Raw genomic sequence first — 19,122 nt, 5'->3', positions numbered from 1 at the left:
CTGTGGATCCCTTTGGCAGTCACTCTGGTGAAGTCTATGGCCTTCACTCAAAAAAATATTGTAAAAGCATAAAACAAAATACATACGATTAAAAGAAACCAAAATTATACTGAAAAAGTCATAAACTTTTTTAAAAAAAGGTATGACTCACTAGTACATGTGTTTTATTAATACATTAAACCATGAGATCTAGAAGTAATCATTACAAAGCAGTAATGAACATAAATGGTATTTAGAGATAACTAACAACTGCATTATAAGAAAATATTTGTGATTTCTATTGGTAATAAAAAATTCACAGCTACTGCTAATAATTGTGGATTACTGACTATGTTCATAATGAAAGGAAACACTGAATTTCAGTTAAAGGTTATAGAAAAGATTCATTTTTCTCATCCAAGTTTAAGGACCTCGAATTCCATCCATGGATGCTTTAGGAGAGGTCTACGGATTCCAGGTTAAGGATCCCTGAATTCCCTTATGCAATGCTTGTTGCTACTAAACAAAAACTACCCATTTAACCTTTAACACAAGATCAAGTAAATGAAGGGAAAGGGGGCATATATAAACCAGTAAATGCAACAACTGGCAACCTGGGGAAAAATCTGAAGTAAACTGAATGTGTATTAGCTCCATCACAATTCATTTCGGGGGGCTCTAAACATACTTCCGAGTTTCAAACCTGCATATGCAATGTTTCCCAGGGATGTCTTTTCAAATGCCTTATCCAGCACGTCCAAAACTAAACTTACTCCCTCTGCCCCACACCCTACCCACACCACCAGTCTGCTTCTCCTCCAGTGTCCCTAAGTAAAGGATACCAGCTGCGAATCCTTGACCACCTTCCTCCCTCATCCCCATTTACTCAAATAAACGTCAAATGCTACCTAATTAACTAGAGTTTTTCCTAAAAAGCAAATTTGATCCACTTTTTAAGTTTAATAACTTTCAACTGTTTTTTCATCAGCCTTAGGATAAATTCCAAATTTCTTAGTTTTTCAAAAACAGAATCTTCTAAGATCTAGACTCTGTTGCCTTTCCCAGCCTCATCTCTGGCCTGCACCACCTCCACCACATTTTCATGTAATTACTGGCCACTTTGGCCACTCTCATTTCCTCCTTAAACTGACCCGTACCACCAGCACTACCACTAATTTGTCATTTGCCTTTTACTTTTGATTATATAAACTGCTCCACATTTATGTAATAATATCTACCCATCTCCTCCCCTTATTTCAATGTTTTATACTTAGAAATACCTTCCAAATCCTGGGCTCAGTTAATTAATCTTTATATTAAAGTGCTTTTCTAAAAAAAAGTTTGTACTATAAGTCTAACTATTTAATCTATAAGGTATACTAGGCAGTGAGAATTATACTTGTTTCCTCTCCTCCCAGTTACAAAATTGCCAGTTTTTCCAACTCCATTTTTTGAATGTTATCTCTGTGTTTTATCTGTTTTTCACGTATTCAGTAATACCCACCAAAAATATAATAATTATAAAACCTTATTGTTTCCAACAAATAAATAACTCAGCGTTATACTAAATTATTTTAAATTACCTTGACCATTCTATATTTTCATAAATATACAAGCTCTTATTAGATTTAGGCTCAGGAAAAAAAATTCTGAGTTACTGCTCTGGAGAATCATAGTGGAAATTAGAGTGTCTGCATCAAAAATTTAGTGAATTTTAATCTTTAACATTTATATTTTACAAAGCACCTTATTTAACATAAACTAATTTGCCCTTTCTGTCAGCTAATTAAAATGGAAGAGAAAAATCAATAAATCAGGCACTAAGTAAAACATTCTTCACAGACTATATATCAGTAGCAAACTTTATACCTCCACTTACTTCCAACTACCTTCAAGGGTTTATAGAGTGCAAGCTTTAAAACAAGCATTTGCTATACAACTTTTAATGTGAAAAACATAAAGTATGTTCTCACCTGCACTTCTGCTCCATTTCATCTTTTAATTGCATCTCATTATGCAGCTGCTCTTCCAGCTTATAAATTGTTTTTTGCAAATTTTCCTGCTTTAATTAAAAACAAAACAAAACTCATTCTACTAAAAATATTTATATAGAATTTTAAAATAGTGTGTTACCATTTTACATTTGTTTATGAGGAATTATTTGGTCCAATCTTACCCTTTTCCTTTCTATCTGAAATTTTTATTATTAATTTAATAAGCATTTTTTTCCAACACCTACTAATACATCAGGCACTGTGGTAGGCATTACTAATACAAAAATTAAAAAGATTTGATCCCTATTTTCATAAAGCTAATAATACTGGGGCACAGGGGAATGGGATGGTGAAAATAACGTACAATAACCCAAAGACATATACACAAAATATTACAATTAATGTGGTACATAATAATAAAATTATATACAAGGTATACAGAAGGAGAAGTCACATCTAATTCTGCCAGGATGATGTAAGACCTATAAGAAGGGAGATATTTACCAAGAAGAGGAAGTGACAGAAGGGAATGCATTTTACCTAGAACGAATGCATCCAGAGAGACAAGAAAAATATGACTATTTGGGAAATGGGATGAAGTCAAGTACAGGCAGTGCACAGAACTTAAAGGGAGAATGAGTCATAAAATCTGAAAAGGTGAGTGGGACTGTGATCCTTGCTATGCAAAAAAGGAGTTGGGTACTTACTTTAACCTATAAACATTTAAAAAAGGGAAATGGTACAGAGTATTGGCATTTTAGAAACATTACTTAGTAATAATAAGGTGAATACACTGGAGAGCAAAGAAATTCTAGACAAAGTAACCAATTAACAGGTTACTGAGATAGTTTAGGCAAAAAGAGTATGCAGGTCTGAGATAAAGCAGAAGCTGGGATGAGTAAGGGTATAGCTCACTCCTGGGTTCAATCCCCTGTACCTCTGTTAAATAAACCTAATTACCTACGCCTCCCCTACAAACAAACAAAAAAATAAAGCAGAAGCTGTAGGAATGAAGAGGAAATGGATAACTGTGCCAGTTAGAAGGCAGAATTTACGACCCAGCAACTGATTAGAAATAAGAACAGAGCACCATTACAAAAGACAGGTGACACAAAAAGAACTGCTGGGGAGGGGATGGAGAAAGGGAAAGTGTGAGTCTTGCTCTGGCCTAGGTTGAAATGTCTGAAAGATGTGCAGGAAGAGGAAAGTCCAGTCAGAAAGAGAGGAGAGATTCAAGTCTGGAGTTCAGAGGAGCAAGCTGGATATGCATGAGATTAAGCATAGAAAATGAGCAGAGAGCCAAGATCAAAACTACCTTGAGAAACATTTAATAATTAAAGAGATCCTGCAAACAGGACTGAAAATAAAATCCAGAGGCAGGAAGGAAAAAAAAAAAAAAAAGAAGAAGAAGAAGAAGGAAATAATGAGAACCTAAAAGTTCTTTAAGTTCCAAGGAGGAAGGACTGGCCAGAGTCAAATGCAGCGAAAAAGAAAAGATATGGAATGAAAATTAATTGTATTTGGCAACTGCAAAACTGTTCACTAGCATCTCCACCAGAAGGCTTCCAGGGAAGAGTTGAAAATTAAATTAGTTGACTTTTGTACTTAGTTCTAAGTTAACAGAAATAGTAAGGCACACAAATGTTTTCTTTTTCCAGTGTGATCTTACCAGAGTAAAAGGTAACAGCCACTGACAGAAACTTATGGCAGTCACCACTGAACAAGACCAGCCCAAAGAAAATATGACTCCTCTGAATATTTTAAGTCTTAATGTACCTCTAATCTTACAGATAGGTAATATACTGAGAGTGGGGTTACACAGAGTCCAAAGAATGTGCTAAGGACGGCCAGATAATTACTTCTGGTATATTTTTTAGAAGTCCTGGCTAACCCAAAAGGATCTTGTTAAGTGTGAGCAAATAAAACATTTTCCAAAATTCCTGTTTCATGAACATGAGCTATATGAACAATAAAAAGGACTCCTGTTTCTCGTATTTACTTCCTACAGTAATTCAGTTATCAGTGGTCAAATTAGGTGATGCTCACTGTGCTGGTTATTCTCCATTTGCCCCTCTCCCTTTCAGCCTTGAAGGTCCATCCTCTGCCCTTCTTCGCCTTGAAATCTACAGACTGCATTCTCCGGGCTCTGTTGTCCTATGATTTTAAGATTGGTTTCAGCCCGCAGGAGACAACAGCCGGAAATCAGGTGGGAGAAATGAAATATCCATTCTCCCCACACCATCTCGCCTTACTGTGGCTCTGACAGTTCTATGTTCTGTGCTCCTTCATGATTCTATACATTCTCTCTGAGCTGTGGTTACAAGATTTGTCTCTCCTTGTCCCTTCAGACTACGGGCAATGGCTTCCCACTGCTGAGTCAATGGGTGCTTCAGCACCCTTTATTTATTGTGCCCCTTGATCCTGCTCAGAGCAGCATCAATAGTCCCATCATTAAATTCTCTTCATTTAATGAATGAACAAAATGTGGAATATACATGCAATAGAATGTAACAATCCTTAAAGGAATGAAATTCTGATGTATGTTACAACATGGTTGAACCCAGAGGTCATTATGTTAAGTAAAATAAGCCAATCACAAAAATTCAAATATTGTATGATTTCACTTATATGAGGTACCTAGAGTAATCAAATTCATAAACAGAAAGTAGAATCGTAACTACTAGGGGCTGGAGGGAGGGTGGAATGTAGAGTTTACTGGGTACGAAGTTTTAGTCTGGGATAAAGACAAAGTTCTAGAGACGATGTCAGTGATGACTGCACAACAACGTGAGGGTGCTTAATGCCACTGAACTGTACACTTGGTTAAAATGATAAATTTTACAATGGTACAAATGGTTAAAATGATAAATTTTATATTACATTAATTTCATCACACAAAAAACTCTCTTCATTTAAATCTTCTGAATATGCCATCTGTCTCCCTGTCAAGACCCTTACTGATGTATTGATTTATCACAAATTCCTAATACCAAAGATTAAAAGAGACCACCTCTGTCAATCTGTGTAGCAATGTATAGTTTACTAAGTGCCTCCAAATATAACACCCATTTGATATTCAGGCAAGAAATAAAACTGGAGAGGAGACAGTAGGTAAAAAGTGCTATAAAAATTTAAGATCATTAACTACATTCTCAGAAGCAATATTTGTGTACTTAATACTATGCAAACAAAATATATTATCCCCAAATCAACTTTTTTTAAAATGTAAGAAGAAAATACCTACCAAGCTTTTATCCACATTAGAGCTAGTTCTGTTATCATTAGGATTTGCTGAAGATAAGTATCTGGGAAGAAAAAAGTTTTTAAAAGAAAACAAAAAACTCTTTAATATCCAAGAATAACCAGTAACAAATACTACTTGCCTATTTTTATTGTCCTTGCTCTGCTTTTGAAAAATTGAGTACAGGTTCCTAATTACTTCAGAAACATAATACAGAAATGATACATTTAGGAAACAAAACCCCCAGTTATGTCTGAAGCAGCACTCTGCAATCATATACCTTAATATTCCTTCAGAAAAATATATGAAAATTCATACCAAATAGAATAAATAGAAACCATAAAAGTCTCAAGCTAGTTCAGATTAGGTTTTTAGCCATGAAAGCAAGTTTTGTCACCAAACAAATCACTAAAAACTCAGTTTTTAGAGCTTTTTTGGATTTAGGATTAGGGATAATGAATTGTTGACTTTTACAGACGTGCACAATTTCCCCTCGCTGCTCCCAATTATCCTTCAGCCAAGAATGATACTGCCTTTCTGGACAAAAAACTTAAAGAGTTTTTGCCTAAGTGGTTGAAATAACAAAATCAAAATTCTGATGATGTCCTGCTAATCTTTCGTGCCTCTAAGCCTTGAAGAATTCTTTAAATTCAGTGTAAAGTTAGAATCACACATAAATATAAGATATTAGTGATCTTTAGAGGTCTTCTTTATATATCTTATGAGATTATCAAACAGATCTAAATATATCATATAAAAGCTTTTTTCCATGATATCAAATGTTACATAAAAGTAAGGTACTTCCGTTACTTCCTCTCCTGTGTGACAACTACCAACATTACTACGTCTACCATCACCACCAGTACAGTCACCACCTTGGTTAACCAGTAGAGCTCTCTCAGAAAGAGATCAAATAGCTATAGTATACTTCACGGCTGTTATGAGGTAGTTGTTAACTCACTAGACATTAATTCATAGTTAAAAATAGAAGATAATCAAGTGCCCCTGAAGTACCATTAAACATAAATAACAGTGCTCTCAAAGAAACAGCAGGAAAACATGTCCCTTGCTATATCTTTCTTGGAAAATTACTCAGATTAACTACAGAATCAAATAATCACGAGACAATAACAAGGGCTATACAACAGGTATGTGGAGAAAAGGTCCCATGTAACAAATGACACTTCTAGACATAGTACAATTTAATTCCACTGACTATGAAGTGTCTCAGAAATTTAGTGTGAAATTCTACATTATGTAATGTAAATAAAAGCATATAGCAACACCAGCAAAATCCGAATTAGATAGATCAGACTATTTGACCCCTAATTTGTCTTCTAACTTTAATATGCTATGTAAGTAAAGTTGATGTTTAGCCTTCTGCAAAGTTAGTAATATAAGGTCTTTGAATGCAGCCTATCTAATGTTGGTAGAGTACAATTTCTACTTTTAAGAAACTCAGAAACTAGTTTGGGATATGAAACATATGAATACAAGGAAAAATCACAGAATATAATCTAGGTATGACAACGTAGTGCAAACAGTATATATAATGTTTATTAATTCAAGATTACCTTTGTGTAGAAAAGGTAACTGTCTTTGTACAGAAAAAGTAATTAACTGCTGAACTCTGCTACAAAAAAATACCAAAACACTGGAGATTGTTTCAGAAACCAATCCAGAGAATAACTGATAAAAATATATTAAAGAAAAAAAAAAAAGAGAAGAGAAGAAAAGAAAAAAAAGAAAAGATGCTGCAGCGAACACCACTTAGAAGGTTCTCTTGTGTGTTTCAATTAAAAAATAACTCTAATATTACACTCGTGGAGTACGGGGGAGAAAAAGGGATTAAAATATTAGACTTTTCCAGGGGTCAAAACTCAAGTACTACCCACTTGGTTGGTGATGCAACAAACGTAGCCTAACATCAAAACAACACAAGTGCTTTCCTACAGATGGATTATGGAGAAATGTCATCAAAGCAGGACTAACCTTTCTATTTTCTAAACTTGACCTGAATTACCTCTTATAAAAAAATCTTGACTAAAATAACAAGATGCTTCACTATAATAACCTCAAATTTAATCATTACTCCAAGCAATTCAAATATCTAATACCATTCTAATGGAGTATAATTTGATTAGAAGTATGTATTTTAAAATAAATTTATGAAGTAGATTTAACACACCCAGTAAATGCTGCCATACAGTTCATTTATGTATCGCTATAGCATTTTGTTTAGATTTCTATCGTGTAGTGCCAACCTACATTGTACGATTTATCCAATTTCCTCACTAGGGTACCAGTGTATCAAGAGAAGGTACTATATATTATTTATCCTTCTTCCTGCACCTTAGTGCTTAGTGTATACCTGACAAAGGGTAAGTTGTCAAACATGTCTGTTGAATTAATGAATGCTCAGCATACTGAAATAATGTTAAATGTTTAACTTAAATCTATTGGAAAAAGTAAAGCTAATATTTGTTCATACTAATAATAATAATAGCTAACATTGAGTGTTTACTCCATGCAAAACATTGTTCTCAGTGTTCTACTGTGTTCTGATTTACTTAACCCTTATGACAACCCTGACACATGTATTATTATTATTATCATCATTTCTATTTTTGAGGATATGGAGGCATAAAAGATGAAAGCTATTTGCCCAAGGTCATAAGATCTTACAGGATTTTTGTAAAATATGGTCAATTCATTCAGCAGTTTTGGGGAGGAATCATTTAATTGTTGAAGAATTAAAAAATACAGGCCTTTGGTAACATCAATATAGTGATGATGATAGAAAATTAAATGTTCAAAATGCATTATAAAACTAGAACTTTTTGGACAACATGATTAACCAAATTATCAGTATTAATAGAATCTTTTAATCTATTAATTGTTATAATTTGAAAATATATAGTTCAGCAGAGAATTTCTGAAAAACAATATCCTAAGCATGGATGATTCTGAAAGAAATTAAATATGAAATACTGGGAATACCATGCATTGTTTAAAATGGCATGTTAATAAATCTCTATATACCATTAAATCTACTTTAAATGTTCTTAAAGTGATTTTTAGATCTCCCTAAGAAAATGATACGACTACAACAAAATTAGTACCTACCCCTAAAAATCTATGTTTAGCATACTTACCTACGATTGCTATAATACGTAAATCCTACAAAAGGTAGCTGATTGCCAACAAAAGCTTTAGGTATAGGAAATGTTTCTTCATCTCCTTTATCTTCTTCCAAGTCATCAAAGTTACTTGTGTCAATGTCACTACTTAAATCAGGTACAACTGGTGCTACAGCTAAAAACAGAAACAAAATCAGTAATTCACTTCAAATGTAATATAAAATGAAGCAATTATTCCAATATCAACCACTAATGGTCTCCTACATACAAACAACATGTGAACCACAAATTCCAAATGGGCTGAATCTTACTTAACCAATTTACTCTTTATTAGCATTATTAATCAATTAGTACTGATCATTATGTAATTCTATGAACCAACTGTCTTCAGAGTCACCTATTAATTATCATCTATACCTCAAATTTAATTTGAATATTACAAGTCAAGTACTATTAAGGTTTGTTTTAGAATACACTATAGTATAAAATATTCAAAGGCAGTTAGGACTACAGAAAAGACTTTAAAGAAACTATACAGCGTAAGAAATTGTACTCAAAGTTGATTAGTTCCAAATACAGTATTTTGCTTATTAATCTACTCAACAGCAAACCAGAAATCAAAGTTACTTCTTAGCAGTCCTGGGTATTATTAATAATTCGTTACTGAAATATTTTTACCCATCTGAATCTAGATGAGTGGTATTCCTCCACTGCCCACCCCCGCCCACAATAGCTCTATAATATTAAGTCACAAGGAGCAAAGTTATTCTGAATTATATTTTTGGAACAGTTATTTTCCTCAAGTTAAGGGATTAAGGGACAACTCAGGTAAGTATTTATGAAGTGGCTGTTAGGAAAAACCTGAACACTGAATCTTCAATAGTTATAAATCTGATGGGGAGCAAGGCCCATATATATACTTAATAACATAAAACTGTATGTGGCAATCCAAATCTTCATGACACAAAAGAAAACACCACATGAAATGAGTACTATTAATATCTTCTTTTGGAGTTAAATGTGCTACAGAAAGTACATCTAAAAATAAATTTTAGGAAAAGTGTTTTTGAGTTTAAAGATACAGGAGTATAATAAAACATCAGATGGGGGAGGGTCTAGCTCAATTGGTAGAGTGCATGCTTAGAATGCATGAGGTCCTGGGTTCAATCCTTGGTACGTCCATTAAATAAATAAATAAATAAACCTAATTACCTCTCCCCTCCAAAAAAAAAAAATCACTGAAATATTACCATCAAAATACTCAATAATTATTTTAGATACAATCACTTCATGTCCCCTTACAGTGAAAAAGATGAAGACGAGCAAACAAACAAAAAAAACTGACCTAGTTTTATGATCTTAATTTCTTACATAAAAAAATCATTTTTTATTGAATCACCTGGGTATTCCAGTCAGGAAATAACTAATATTGTACATCTCAGATACAGTGAACTCTCAGATAAATACGGGAATGAAAAACACATTTAACCAAAAGAAGCTGTTATACTAACAGCGAATGAGAAAACAGCTTTTCCACCATTTTCTTTCCTTAATGGCCAAGAGAACTGCCTGACTAGACAACCCTAGCTTCCTGATGTTAACTGCCGAATTTGTAAAATGAGGGGGGAAAGGTTGTCTCCCCTTGTCATATACACGGTCTTGGCATAAATTTTACTTTCAAACGGTGGTTCTCAAACAGGGGCAATTTCGGCCCCTGGGGGACATCTGGTAACATCTAGGTACATTTTTGGTCGTCACAACTGGCAGAGGCGAGCTACTGGCATCTAGTAGATCGAGATCAGGGATACTGCTAAACATCCTACAATGTTCAGGACAACCCACACCAGATTTATCTGGTCTAGTATTAAGGCTGAGAAAGCCTGCTTTAAAATGATCATGTAAGATAGATTTTGAAAGAGAAGAACAAGTTTGGTGCATTTTCTCTTGCTGTTTCAGATGGACCTAGTCTTTTTATAGATGACATACCATTTCACAGTAGTTTTACAATCAGATAAATTCTATCTGCTTAAATACTGAGATATGAGCAGGGGAAATCCTGGAGAATTATAAAAGTAATTATTTCTGCTTAAGATGTTTTAGGCTTTACATTAATACCATATAATCATGCCAGAACTAATAAATAAGATAAGAACAGCCAGGGAACTTAAAGACAAGACAAATGAAATTATTAAGTATGAGGAACAGAAAGAAAAAGTGAATGGAGCCTAAGGGACTTCTGGGACACCATAAAGGAGACCAACACACACATTGCAGGAGTCCCAGGAAAGGAGAGAAAGGGGCAGAAAGAATATTTAAAGAAATAATGACTGAAGACTATCCAAATCTAAAGGAATATATGAACCTACACATCCAAGAAACTTAACGAACTCCAAGAACTCAGATCCACAGCAAGACACAATAAACTTTCAAAAGCCAAAGCCAAAGCCAAAAGCAAGAATACTGAAAGCAACAACAAAGAAGCAGCTCATTACATACAAAGGATCCTCAATAAGATTAACAGTCAGTTTCTAAGAAGAAATCTTAAAGGCCAGAAGGCAGTGGAATGACATTTAAAGTGCTGAGAGAAACAACTCTCAACTATGAATTCTGTATCTGGCAAAATTATTCTTCAAAAATGGGGGAGAAATTAAGAGATCCCCAGGTAAGGAAAAGCTGAGAGTTTGTTACAAGAAATGCTTTTAAAGAGAGTCTTTCAGGTTGAACCGAAAGGCTACTAGACACTAACTCGAAGCCTTATGAAAAAATAAAGAACAACAGTAAAGATAACTACATAGGTAAATGTAAAAGCCAGCTTTGCTGTATTTTTGTTTTGTAGCTCCACTGTCTACCCATCTCTGCCTCACAACAGTTTCTCTCGCAGCATGAAGACAACAATCATGTCACATTTACTTATAAGGAGGGGGAAGTTCCTTATTTCCTAATGTATAACTGTTAATAAATTCTCCCAAAGTCAAGCTGCTCCTGCAGCTTCTTCGGATAGCAGGTCAGTGTCATCCTCTGCAGCAGTGTAATTTCTTAATTTCCAGAGTTTACTTCCCCTTTTCTCTTTTTAGTCAATTTTATAGCTTAGCACAATGTATGTACTGTACCTAAAGGCAATATAAGTTTCTTTTAAAATATGTGATAACAAGGACACTTCACTAAAATTGGCAAACTTACATGATTTCTTCAAAATTAGCAAGACTTTTCTCCCCTGAAGGAATCTTCTCTCACAGACTCAACTAGATAGGCAGTCCTTAAGACAAATATCTAATTTTTATCTGTTTCTACAACCACATAGCTGAATTCATTTTATTATTACTGTTCACTGCTGTTGCTACAGCAGGAAGTTAGGGGCTGGTATACACTATCCTTTTTCTGTTAAGTGAAAAGGGAAACAGTTCCTGAGACTTCAGTAAGGGAAAGGTGAATTCTTGGCCTACCAAATCCACAAAAACGATGGGAACTTTTGATACCATTATGATTTTGATTCAGCTACGTTAAGCAAAGTTTTCTGTGAATCATCTTATAATTTTAACTTTTTTTTAAAAAATAGGGAAATGTTCTAAACTGACAGAAAATTAACTTCTTGCACACTAATATATTTTTATTTCTGGATTACAAATTGTGAGCCTGATGGAATCAAGTATACCATAACTTCTTATATCCTCATACAAATTAAATTCTGATAGAAACTCCTTATATTTTAAATTTTAGTAAAAACAAGAGTAACCTTTTTTCCCCATAAGAAATATATTTCAAATTAATTCCCTATTGACTTATTCCATAATAAGATACTAAAGTCTAAGCAAAGTGCAATTCAGCAAAGATCAAATATCACATTATGACTGCCAAGCCCAACTCCATTACCTGTATATAATATTTCATCTTGGTATCCTGAATGGGACATCAGAGAAGAAGCAGTACAATTTTCCCAATATTACCAAATATTTTCTCTTTAACTAGGTTAGGACAACACCTATACAGCATCTGTACACTTTGGATTTTCACCAGATATACACATATATTAGCAAGGCAGTTCCAACAGACTATTTACTGCAACTACTTTCAAATATTCACTGTAATGTGCAAGAGGAAACAACTTACTGTCTCGGAGTGTTTCCCAAGCCCACTGATCATTTTTGAAGAAGAGATGTCGTTTGATTTCTTCTACACCATTTCGCCCTAATCTCACCTCTCTGAATAGAGGAAAGGAGAAAAGTCATTAATCATTCAAGATATCATCACTATAACTTCATATTTATTTGTGGACATAATGCTAAATCTGTGCAGGATGGTAAATACAATTCCATGTCATCTCAAAATTATACTGATTGTCAGCATAATTTTTAGCTTACATAAAAATAAGTTGAACACTGAGAATATTAAAGAATTTTTTCTGAGGAAAAAATATACAAGAACAGATTTGTTGATACTCCATGACTTTTTTATTGACAACAAAAATCGAGATGAAATCACCCACTTTGCTTCATTAGCATAGTAAATTTTCTTGATAGGTTTTTTAATAGTGGTAAAGTTGTATATTTTTGCAACCAACAACTTTACTTCACACCACAAACTAACAAAAACTACAAAAGATGTTTTAAATTTAAAATTTCCATTTTGTACTCTCTCAAATATTTCTGACCAATCAAACCACTGGCAGCTAATTCTTGACATTACTACAAAATTGAGAGTTTTAAAAGGATAAGCTACTGACTCCTGACTTCCTCAGTAAGGCACAGAAACAAAGAATTTTAAAATGGGTCTTTAGCTGAGTTGGAAAGAGAAATTTAGCACCTTTTATTTTAGTAGAGTATTTACAAACAACAAAAATACCCTGAATTCTAAATTTTTTCCTAAGTTAAAAGGCAAATTGTTTTAGACATAATTTGACACTATGAAGAATCTTTCACTGACTCTCAGACTGCATTAGGGAACCTCTCCGTGGTTCTATGGCACATAGTACTTAACTTGGAGTACTTATCTCTCTGTTCAATAAATGCTTCGCTTGCTTGTCGATTTCCCCCAAAGGACTATAAGGTAGTGGAGAACAGTGGCTGTGTGTCTTGTTCATTTCTATATCCCCAGCACCTAACATACAGCATAGTTTTTATACTACACTATATTTAGATGGTGCTTATATTACAATGTAAAAATTTCAACAACTATATATTTCAGGCTCTAACGGACATCCTGAAGGAAGATAATTTTAATTAAAGTGAATTTGAAATTAAAACATATTTAAACATACTAAGCCTCTCTACTATTTAAATTAATAATACACAACCTTAAACACTAAATGTAATTGTAGTAAATCATATGGCCCACATTTAAATTTAAAAAGTAAACCACAAGGGTAAACATAACACACCATTTTTGTTTCTAAAACACTTATGTGCATTTACATTTATAAAAAAAAGTTTGTTGAAACTGGAAGACCACACCAGTGAAAGGAGAAGGTAGGAAATATGACATACTTTTTTTTATCGGCTCTGTACTATCTACTTAATTTCAACAAGCATATACTATCAACTTTATTGAGGTATAATCAGCAAATAAAATTTTAAGATATTTAAAGTGTACAACGTGACAATCTGATATATACATATATATGTACATATATATACACACACACACATACTGTGAAAGGATTCCCCCATCAAATTAATTAACACATCAATCACTGCACATATTTACTTTTCTTTTTGGGGGGAGGGGGCAGCAAGAACACTTAAGTTCTACTCTCTTATTTAGCAAATTTAATTTATACAACACAGTGTTATCTTAAATGGCACCAACTGGAAGATGCATCATCATTTTTCTATCACTAGGAAAAAATGTCCCCAATTAAATTAATACATGCCATTGACTATAAGATGCACTCTAGTTTTAGAGATGTTAACATATTAAAAAAAAAAATCTCAGACTCTATAAAATACAGCCATCATTTTTACACTTAATTAAGCTAAAATTTAACAATTAAAAAAAAAATCACCTGGTCTAGTCATCAGAAAAGAACATACTATCACCCCAATTTCTTAGGTAAGGCAAGTGAGTTGAGCCCCAGAAAAATGATAAAAAAAACTGTATCAGGTTTCTCTGTCATAAATGACTTTCAGATTTTATTCTAATAGTTCAAATATAGGAGCTCAGATGCAGATCTTACAAAAATTGAGCAGCAAAATGAGAATTTCCTTAGAATAAATGTTCAATATTAAGATTATTTACCTGTCAGTAAGGAAGGCACAAATAAGATTTTTTGCTTCTTTTGATATGTCATTATCATCAGGGAAAGTAAGTGAATTTTTATGGTTCATAATCTTACTGTAAGTTCCAACTAGAGAATCTGCATAAAATGGTGTATCACCTAATAAATTGATAGGGAAAACAAAAGCAAGTTAAGATACATTTAAAGATAAACAACAAAGATTTACTATATAGCACACAGAATTATATCCAATATCTTATAATAATCTATAATGGAAAAGAATCTGAAGCTGTGTACCTGAAACTAACACAGCATTATAAATCAACTATAGTTAAATTTTTAAAAAAAGGAAAGAAAAAAGATACATTTAAGGAAATCAGTTTCAAAGGAAAAGTGTCACGTTACCTGTTTAAAGATAATTAAATATGCAGAAACTAAAAACATACACCTAATATATAAAAAGAAGTAACACATCAAAAGTTTCTCTAAGCCTCTAAATAGTATGTCAAAATACACATAGAGAAGGTTTGGACCAGTGTGTTTCCTACAAACAAAATCACAACTGCTTAATGTAATATTTTATTAGAAGAATTCAAGTCTAAATTTGGAGATAAACAACTATGTTAGAGGTATATAAAATCTTTCTTTACTCACCTACAAGCATTTCATATAAAAATACCCCAACTGACCACCAGTCACATTCTCGTCCATAATAACCATCACCACCTTGAGATTTTAATACTTCAGGAGAAATATAATCAGGTGTTCCAACTGCTGTATCACATCGTACCATACCTTCCTAAAAAGAGGTCAAATTTTAAATTAGGATATAAATATAAAATCTCAATTATTTAACATGAGTTTCCTCTTAATACAATCTTTAGAACTCTCTAAAACTTTGCGCTATAAAATATCATATCAAAATCTAATGCAAACTTGACAGAATAACAAATAGCTTAATCATATACACACATTGGATACACAATACATCTATAATGTGTGTCAAGATACATTATTTTTATGTTTAATAATATTCACCAGAAAGACACACTGCCACCATTTATTACTCCCCTAGCTGTACCTGATGATCTCATCTTAATTGCAGAGAACATGTATATAAGCCAATGCAAATACACTGAGAGGCTGATAGGATGAATGACTTGATAACATTAATACATAAATGCTGATTTAACTGGTTTTTACTAAAATAGTCAGTCAATTTAACTATGCTTGAAATTGAGAAGAAAACATAACAAGAACTGACTGTACAAATATAAAATGGGGAAGTATGCGTATGGGAAAACGGCAGAATAGTGTTAAGCCCACTGAATATCTACCTAATATGCATTTTAACCCTCTCTCCAAAACAATACCTGTTACTTATTTTCCCTGGCATTAATGCAATAGAATTATAAACATTCACACAGAAGTTTTCACATAGTGTTTTCTAACCAATAAATTTCCTTTGGAAATAATAAATACAACTTCCTGGCTACTCTTCCACGGTAAGTTTCAAAGAACATAAACTGTTTCAGCTGAAAATAAAGCAGCATACTTGCTACTTCAGCTTATGTAAGTAAGTTATTATACAAATAGTGAGCATAGGTATCTTTTATGATGGACCCCCAAAATAAGCAGTAAGCTCAATCACATGTGTAATAGGAGGCTAAGTAAAACACTAAAAAAAAAAAATATGTATTACTGAAATCCAGGTTTTTTGAAAGTCTAATTTTAACACTGGCATTAGTATTTAGTGACATTTAAGCTAGTTTCATTTCTAGTTACCAGTAGTGGATAGTACAGAGCTGTTTTAAACAATTTAGTAAATCTGGCAATCCACACTTACCCTAAATAGAGAGGAAAAAAACAAATCATTTACAAGTTACTAACACAACACTGAAACCATGGCATCTAGTTCAACAAATAAGACAGGGTGCATCAATTCGGTACAAGTCCAGATATGGTTAGTAAATTCTTAAAACATTTTGTAAAAAGTATCTATATTGAATTAGCAAAAACTAAATTAAAATCTAATTACTTAACCTTATTCATCTTCATACAAGTACCAAAATCTGCTAACTTCAAATGTCCAGATTTATCCAGCAGCATGTTATCAGGCTTCACATCTCTAACGGGGGGAAAAAAGTAGAGTATCTCTGAAACAGATCAAAAACTGATAAAAACTACATGAGGCAGTTATTTTAGATCACTCAATTTAGATAAGGCTACCTCTGATCTATATGTGTTCTCTATCCACATCTATAAACTGAATTTCATCAGGGAAACACCCTTGTATGTTAATGCTGCAGAAGAAGATGTATTACATTCCCTTTCCTTGTAAGTAAAGTTTGATTCTTCCAAGAGGAAAATCAACTCATTTGAGAGAGAATAACCATAAAAAAATATAACATTCAAACATAAAAAGTACTGAAACACACAGGATAGGTAAGTGCATTAATAACCCCAGAAGAAGGTCTAAGTCATTTTCATTTTTGTATCCCTGGCACTGAGCACAGCAACTGCACGTAGGATTCAAGTGGTGCCTGCAGAACAAATGCAACTATTAGCAAATAAATATGATCTATTCACTAACTTAAAGCAAATTAATTTGTATATAAAAAATTTTAAATGTTTAGTACCTTGGCTCAGACCTTAAAAAACCAGCTCATAATTTTTACTTTTCAGGACACCGTATAAAAGCCATATAACCAGATTCAGGGATATTAAAGAATACATTTATATCAATACTAAACTGAAATGTTAAAACTGCAAATTTCAAAGTTTTAAATTCTGAAATACCACACATATCATACAGGAGAATAGGTGGATTTAAACTGGGAAATGCCAATCAAATAAAACTTAAGTATTAGTTTTTAGCTTCTCTCTTCAACAAATGAGAAAATTTAAAGATTTTAATCTTTACCTATGAATAAAACCCATGGAATGGATTGCATCCAATGCAAGAACTACTTCTGCAGTATAGAATCGGGCCCATTTTTCAGGCACATCATAGTTGCTCATTAAGTTTACAAGATCTCCACCAGGCATGTATTCCATCACCATGTAGAGATAACGATCATCTTGGAATGCATAAAACAGCTACACAAATGGGGGGAAAAAAAAGAAACAAATTAATTAAGATTAAGCAAAACTATTTCATTTAAGAATTGTCACAAATACTAATGTAAGATTTAATTAAAATAATCAAATTGCAGTAGTTGTGAGTACTTTTAAAAAAAAGGAAACAAACATAAATAGCACAAAGACCTTTGCACTGCTAAGGAAGTATTAATTATGGTTACTTCTGCGGAGTTAGATAGGCACTTTTTTCTCCATATCTTTCTATACTAACTGAATTTCTCATATTGAGAATTTTTTAAATTAAAATAGTTTCAATATATGAATATATATATGACTCTTCTAAGCCAAGACATACTGTAGTTCTAATTTAACTTGAGCATAGTGGGGTTTACTGCTAAATTTATATCAACATTACAATTTTCAAGTAGTCTTATAAATTAGGCTATAGTCTCAACTGTCCCTTATCAGCTGTGTGACTGGGAAACTTACTTAACATCCCAGATTCTCTGTGACTATAATCCTTTCTAGAAGAATGTAACAGACTATACTTTGTTTGACTTTTATACTTGCTGCTCAGTCTGTGTCTGGATGCCTAGCAGCTGGCAAGTGCGTAACAAATGTTTAATTAATAAAACCACAAATAAGTCTATAAATTGAGAGTGTAGCAAATAACTGTATTTAAGAGTTGTTTAAAAGAATTAGCAAATATAGAAAGCACTTAGTACAACACATGCTTGATCAACAACAGCAGTCAACACAGTCAACAGTAACTGCTAACAAAGCAGCAGGACGGGAACAAGAGTTAAGAGTTAAATCAGGAAGAGTACGGTCCATGGATGTGAAATTGGCAAGAATATCAGGCATAAATACCAGGGATGAAGTTAAAAGAAGAGCAAATTTACACAAGAACATTTTAAGTAAACATGAGAAGATTATAATCAAACTAAAATAAATAAGCCCTAGAGAAAAATTATACCTAATTTATCCAGGCAATTATATTTTAAAATTCTCCTTCCTGTATTTCTTTTTTTTTCCAGTAGTGTTTAATGATTTTAGTAACAGATTTAGTTAATTTAATTAAAAAATATATTCTGGGAAAGGATAAGAAACTAAGTGGCATCTCATGGTTGTCTGAGATTAAAGTGTACAATTTATCACTTGGGCACAATAATTAAAGGAACATTGTCAATTTGGTGGCAGTACCCCATTTACAGACAATGTATCAAGAAAAATAAAGCTCCAAGTACGTAAGTTATAAATCTAACCTTAAAAGTAACATTTATGTCATATGCCTGTTATACTCAACATTCCCCGTATCAGTGGTTCTCAAGCAGAGATGATGACTGTTAGTGTCCCACTGTCCCCACTGCCTACTCTCCCCGTCAGACCACCCAGAGAGATATTCAGTGATGTCAGAGAGACATTCAACAAAGTCTGAACACATTTTTGGTTGTTATAACTGGTGTGGGGGGTGGG

General features: G+C 33.1%; 1 protein-coding gene across 2 annotated transcripts in view; it reads right to left on the bottom strand.

Moving 5' to 3' along the window:
- Nucleotides 1-19,122, bottom strand: part of ROCK1 (Rho associated coiled-coil containing protein kinase 1) — a 106,683-nt gene that overhangs the window by 45,850 nt on the left and 41,711 nt on the right. For both annotated transcript variants that reach the window (XM_010976728.3, XM_064481551.1), the window contains exons 5-12: nucleotides 17,489-17,664; nucleotides 16,609-16,693; nucleotides 15,220-15,364; nucleotides 14,586-14,724; nucleotides 12,462-12,553; nucleotides 8,370-8,529; nucleotides 5,218-5,278; nucleotides 1,953-2,041 (exon numbers count right to left, since the gene is read on the bottom strand). In XM_010976728.3, coding sequence (XP_010975030.1) covers nucleotides 1,953-2,041; nucleotides 5,218-5,278; nucleotides 8,370-8,529; nucleotides 12,462-12,553; nucleotides 14,586-14,724; nucleotides 15,220-15,364; nucleotides 16,609-16,693; nucleotides 17,489-17,664 — 947 coding nt within the window. The remainder of the gene's footprint in view (nucleotides 1-1,952; nucleotides 2,042-5,217; nucleotides 5,279-8,369; nucleotides 8,530-12,461; nucleotides 12,554-14,585; nucleotides 14,725-15,219; nucleotides 15,365-16,608; nucleotides 16,694-17,488; nucleotides 17,665-19,122) is intronic.

The sequence above is a fragment of the Camelus dromedarius genome, chromosome 32, assembly GCF_036321535.1.
Source record: "Camelus dromedarius isolate mCamDro1 chromosome 32, mCamDro1.pat, whole genome shotgun sequence".
Lineage (NCBI taxonomy): Eukaryota > Metazoa > Chordata > Mammalia > Artiodactyla > Camelidae > Camelus > Camelus dromedarius.
The sequence above is the reverse complement of the archived record's forward strand: the minus strand, read 5'-3'. Positions and strand labels throughout refer to the sequence as shown.